A 6,417-nucleotide genomic window follows, 5' to 3' on the forward strand; every position below is an offset into this window, starting at 1 on the left:
TATATATATTGTACTTGGGATTGAACTCGGGTCCTTGCACTTGCGTGGCAGGCGAAGGAACCACTGAGCTAAATCCCTGGCCCTGAAGTAATAATTTGAATGGTAATAGGAAAATCTTGAACCTGGAATTTACAGTGTCCTGAGCATGATACATATTTTGGCATTCGTTGGAGCTATCCAAGAGCAAGCTTTTTTAAAAAAATGTTTATTAGTACAAGTTTGCAGTACATAATGATGACATTTCTTGGGAGTTGGTACATACTGAAGAACAACCTCTGTATCTCATCTCTCTGTTCGAGAGCCCTAGGCGGAGTTGCCTGTTTGCACTGAAGTGAGAAGAGCCAGAGTTCTTCCTCCTCTTCCCTGTGGGCCTCCTGGAGAGTTTGCCTTGCCGGGTGAAGGTCTTGGACGCGCAAAGTTTGCTCAGCCAGCATGTGTCAAGGCAAAACAGTAGAGCTTGGGTCCCCCGCTCCTGCTCACCCCTCAATACCACAACTGCTCTCCTGGGCTAGGAAAGAAAATGTACAATGGACCTTTATTTTGGTTCTAGGGATTGTAAAGAAGTTTCTTCCTCTCAACTTATATCTTTTAACACTGAATCTTTTTCTCTCTGCTCTTTTTCTTTAGCAGTACTTAAATTTCAAACTATAACTCTTATTTGGTTATCATTATTATATTTGGTTATTGTTATTATAACTATTATTCAAATTATAACTCTTATTTGTAGTGCCAGCTTTAAGACCAGATGAGGTGGCTATGGCATCTTACTAAAACTCTTCATGACGTAGTTTCTGTATCTTTTAGAGTTATTTCACAGCATGTTAGAGTGGTATAAGAAGTTATACACACACACACACCCACACACACACTTATATATATGTATATATATATACATATATATATATGAAATAATTGGATATTATTAGGTGCACAATAAATTCTCAAAAAATGGCAGATTTTATTATCATAGCAGGTCATCTCTATGTAATACTTAGAATTGTGTTTGGCATTAGGAAATGAAAAATTGAATCAGAAATAATTAGACTATCAATTTTAGTGGTTTATGGGGCCCTTCAAACTGAGCACAGTTTCTAGGGAAGCCTGCAGAGAATTTTACTCATTTTCTTCCGTTACCTGACCAGATAGTTTGGGAGCAGGTGAGCAGTGTGACAGTGTTTCCTGTGGCTTGTTTCCTCCGCCTACTGCCGTGATCCTAGGAGTATTTGAAGTTTTAGTTTAGACAGTAATATTCCAATGAACAGATCCAGTTTATATGGGACAAGACTTTTGAAAGTCAGATTGCGATTGGATTAGGTAAACATTAACTTTCTACCGAGTGCCCATGGCATTCAGAGTTAACAGTCTAGTATAAGATTAGAGTTTGGCATGTTGATTTCTTAAACCTTAGTTTCTCTGTTTTTCTAATTAAGAAGAAACGTGGAGAACAAACACAAATAAAATATGGAGCTTTCTTGGAATCCTCTTTTTGGGAATTCATTCATGTAGTGAGGAAATTGGGTTTGAATTTTTTTGTTTGATTTTTAAATTTATTAGTGCATGTTTGCAGCACATAATGATGAATGACATTCATTGTGGGGAGTCGGTACATGTACATAATTCATTTTAATTCTTTTTGCTTTCCTTTCCCCTCCCATACCTGCTAACCCGTGGCCTTGGGCGAATTACTTTCCTTCTTTGACCCTTAGCTGTACTGTCCGTAAGATGGGGGCTCTAAAATCACCATTCAAGGTTTTGGAAGAACTGCTTGGCATAATTTACAAGCAACACTTCATTCTGTTCTTCATTTGATGTTTGTTATTTTACTTCTTCCCTTGACAGACCAAAGGGTTTTCTACGGAGACATCATTTGATTAATTAAGTGCTTCCAAATTAGAGGTGTCCAAGAGTGCTAGAGTGAGTCCTGATTTGGCCAGCATGAGCTTAAGGGTGCTTGCAGCGTTTTTATTTGTTTAACTAATTTATTTATTTGTGAAATGGCCTTTCCCTCCTCTGGGTTTCAGTATTCGGGATTTCACACGGAAAGATCGGAATCAGATCATGACAGCCAGTGGGGCGGAAGTCCCCTGACCGACACAGCCTCTCCGCAGCTCCTGGACCCGGCCGAGCGCCCGGGCTCGCAGCACGACGCGTCCTGCGCCTACAGGCAGTTCTCCGACCGCAGCTCGCTCTGCTACGGCTTCGCGCTCGACCACTCCCGGCTGGTGGAGGACCGGCACTTCCACGGCCAGGCCTGTGAGGGAGGCCGCTGTGAGGCGGGCAGGTACTTCCTGGGAGCGCCGCAGGCCGGGAGGGAGCCCTGGTGGGGCTCTCGCGCAGCCTTGCCGCTGACCAAGGCCTCCCCGGAGAGCAGGGAAGCCTACGAGAACAGCATGCCGCACATCGCCTCGGTGCACAGGACCCACGGTAAGGGCTCTGGAGCCAGCCCGAGTCCTGGGCGGGTTTGTAAGTGTGGGGTCGGTCCCCCGAGGTACTGACCCAAGCCGTGCTCTCCTTCAACTTAAAAAATCCACCGGCTCCCCACAAAAAGAAGAAAACAACAGTGGAATTGCCAGTTCAAAAAGCAAAGGTCAGGTTGAGTCCGTTTAAGTGTATTCACTCTGGCAATGTTTGCTGAGTATATTTATGATATATAAGAAAAAAAAAAAGAGTAGAGATTAAGTAAAAGCGAATTCTTTTCTGTTAAATGTGTAGCATGCATGCATTTAAATCTCTCCTGTATTATTTTCTTCTGTATTCCCATGCTTCGAAGGCGGACTTGAACTTATTTATATAGGCTACAGGGGTGCTTTGCAATAAGGGCATACAGAAATTTTGAAGAGGCCAGCCAGTCTTTGTTTTGTGGTCTATCACTCATACAGTGGATCTTAGCCTCTCTGAGAATTAACTGCACCCTTCCTCTATAACTAGACAATCACAATGCCCCGTAGGTTAAAAATGGAGCGATATATGGAAAAGACAGGTCTTTGAAAACCTCCCTGCTGCATTAGAAGTCAGTGACAAGATTGATCTGAAGGTCCTGGCATTACTCTTCTTGCCTTTAGCTTACTTTTTTTTTTTTTTAATTTTTGATACCAGGGATTGAATTCGGATCCTTGCGCTTGCAAGGCAGGCGGCGGAACCACTGAGCTAAATCCCCAGCCCCTCTTCTTGCCTTTAGGACGCGAGATGTCCTCATCCCTAAAGCCACCTGTCAGATGTCACCTAGACACTAACAGCCTTCAATGAGTAATTTTATCAATTTTTTTCATTTTTTTTCCTTTTCTCATGTTTCCTCCTTACCCCTCTATGAGTAATTTTGTTTCTATTCTTGCTTTTTATTATTCGATATTTTCTTTGAGTAAATCACCTGTTTCCAATCTGGGAACATTTTGGTAGTCTGGTAATGAAAACCCAGGGCAAAGGGCAACTGCTTGCCAAAAAGGAGTGAAGTGAAAATCCTGGCTTGACCTTCTTGATCTGGAGGAAAATATTAAAAATAAAATAAGAAGAAAGGAGAAAAGGAACGCAATAAATAGTGCGATCCAAGGCTTCTCTGCTGCAGTAAGCAGTGTACAGATTTCATATGTCCCTGCCTATTTTTCTTCTTTTTTTTATATCAGCTTCAGACCGTTTTGAGAATAATCTGGCTTATGAAATACACTTTGGATGCACTATTCTTCTGTGTTCTCTTTCCTTGGTTCAGAGAAGGTTGTCATTAAAGTTGTTAATATTTATTTATTCTTCACCTTATTTCAGAAGCAATGTAAGATACCTGAGTTTCTAAGATACCCGAGTTTCTATATGACTACCTCTGAAGCTGAGATACCATTACATTTGATAAAATTTTAGTTATATTTTTAATTAGGACAAGCTATATCCACATCTCTGTCCATTCACATGTACATGCATGCACCATACATATGTACACACACGTGCACACACACAGATATATGAATATATTTTCAACCTTCATTTGTCTAGAAAGACAAACCTTATATCATCATTGTAACCCTACTTAAGATACATTGAGCAATACTAGCATTTTTAATGAAGAATTATTTAGAACAGAGAGAAGTAATTCCGTCTGTGTGATTATTTTCCTGAAACTTAATTGAAAGTAGTTTTTAAACATCAGTCTAACATGACATTGCTTTAGAAGGTAGCATAAATCATGTTGTGTGTATCTTCATTTTATTATTTGCAACTGGGCAGGTCTTACTATCTTATTAAATACATAAATGGAGAAGTGTATGTATATCCATAATTTACTATTTCACTAATTGGCATATAGAACCAATGAGCAAGGTTTGTCCTCTAAGATATTTGTTGTCAAATTTACCTGCCCTTAAAATTTAATGATTTAAATATGAATTCTAGTATACAGAATTGACATCATCATATAGACCCCATGTCTGTTTCAAATATTGGTACATATATTAAAAATGAAAGAAAAAGATTTCTTTTAGTAGGAAAAAAATACACTTTTTACTTTGGTGAATTTTGAGACCACTCACTTTGTGTTTTTTCTGATTTCTAGGGCGAGGTCACTGGGATGAAGATAGTGTGGTCAGCTCTCCAGACCCGGGGTCGGCCAGTGAATCCGGTGACCGATATCGCACTGAACAGTATCAGACTAGCCCACATGAACCTAGCAAAATTGAAACTCTAATAAGAGCTACCCAGCAAATGATTAAAGAAGAAGAAAACAGATTGCAGCTAAGGAAAGTGCCCCCAGACCAACTGGCATCCATTAATGGAGCAGGGAAAAAACACTCCCTCTGTTTTGCAAACTACTCCCAGCCCCCACCAACAGGGGAAGTCTGCCACAGCTCTGCTCTGGCCAGCACGTCACCATGTGACCACATCCCGCAGCGAGAGGGAAAGATGCTGAGTCCTCATGACAATGACTATGACAACAGTCCCACTGCACTGTCTCGGATAAGTAGTCCCAATTCTGATCGCATTTCAAAATCCAGTTTGATCCTGGCTAAAGATTATCTACATTCAGATATGTCTCCTCATCAGACAGTGGGAGACCATGCTGCTGTTTCTCCAAACTGCTTTGGCTCTCACAGGCAGTATTTTGATAAGCATGCTTACACATTAACTGGATATGCCCTGGAGCACTTATATGACAGTGAAACCATTAGAAACTATTCCTTGGGCTGTAATGGCTCACACTTTGACGTAACTTCCCATCTGAGGATGCAGCCAGACCCAGCACCAGGACACAAGGGAACATCTGTTATAATAACCAATGGAAGCTGATGTTTTTTATTTTTTAAAAACTTTGTTCTTCGAGGATCTCTGAAACATATTTATAGTTTAATGCCTCCTTACCATCATTTAGTGTGTCACAGATTGTTCAGATAACAATTACTGGGTGTTTGACATGAGTTCCTGTGAAATGAAAGAAAAAAATAACACTAACTTTCAGGGTTATTTACAGGGAGCTAACATGAACACATAAATTGCTCCTCTAATTATAGGGGAACCAGAGTAGGTATAATTAGAATGGAAAAATGCTACGTAAATTAAGCAACCATACACACTACCTGAAAGGGCTGATGAATGACATTGTATTGTTATGACCCAGTGAAACCTATACACAAAGACCACTGTTCACAAACTTCTACGTACACTTTACCTGCAGAAATAGAAAACATATACCATACATATACACAAAATGGGCACCTTTCCTTAACTCCACCACATTAAGATTCTTAAATAAATTTCCATTCCCAGTGTAACTAAGGAAGGCAGGGACACATCCTGTAAGCTGACTGCTTTGTGATTTCAAACAAATCAGCTCATTTGGTTGAGGCGTAAATTAAAGAACTAGTTCTGGCTATGGTGCAAGAATGAGTTTTCACCTGGTATCCATTATAAGCAAACAGGAAGTGGTGATGTTTTCACCTTTTGAGTTAGACAAGGATTGCACTGACATAGCAGTAAGGGCTTTTCTAAGCACTGAGATGTTCGGAGACACATCAAAAACACGGTGTGCTCAATTGGAAGTAGCTTAGTGAAGATGGGAAGGCCAGTGGCAGAGTGGAGTGAAATTACATCTTAAAACAAACAATTTAAGGCTCAGAATAGGTAAACAATATATTTGGGGCTTGCTAATAAAACTGGTGAAATAAAACATTTAAACCAATTCCCCAAGAAAAAAGGTTGATAAGTGCAAAGATGACTAAGGAAAGCCAGTGAAGTGCGATGTGACAGCCGTGTAAGTGTTTGAAAATATTTCAGAGCACAGATGTGCCAGTGTGTCAGCATGCAGAAAGCCTCGGGAGAGAATCTAAGATAGAAGCTTAGGCAAATAGACAAGTATTTAAAAGGGTGAGAGGAGCAGGAGCTTTGGACCGAAGGAACAGGCAAATGTTCATTTCCTTTATTGTTTGGAAACCAAGAAAC

The 6,417-nt window shown here is 40.3% G+C and overlaps 1 protein-coding gene across 1 annotated transcript in view; it reads left to right on the top strand.

The window, feature by feature from the left end:
- Sim1 (SIM bHLH transcription factor 1) overlaps positions 1 to 5,607 on the top strand; it is a 73,971-nt gene extending 68,364 nt beyond the window's left edge. The window contains exons 11-12 of the mRNA XM_010607205.3: positions 2,022 to 2,424; positions 4,538 to 5,607. Coding sequence (XP_010605507.1) covers positions 2,022 to 2,424; positions 4,538 to 5,268 — 1,134 coding nt within the window. The 3' untranslated portion in view covers positions 5,269 to 5,607. The remainder of the gene's footprint in view (positions 1 to 2,021; positions 2,425 to 4,537) is intronic.
- The last annotated feature ends 810 nt before the right edge of the window (positions 5,608 to 6,417 follow it).

The sequence above is a fragment of the Fukomys damarensis genome, unplaced genomic scaffold (genome assembly GCF_012274545.1).
Source record: "Fukomys damarensis isolate Sample0158 unplaced genomic scaffold, DMR_v1.0_HiC HiC_scaffold_14, whole genome shotgun sequence".
In the NCBI taxonomy this organism is placed as follows: domain Eukaryota; kingdom Metazoa; phylum Chordata; class Mammalia; order Rodentia; family Bathyergidae; genus Fukomys; species Fukomys damarensis.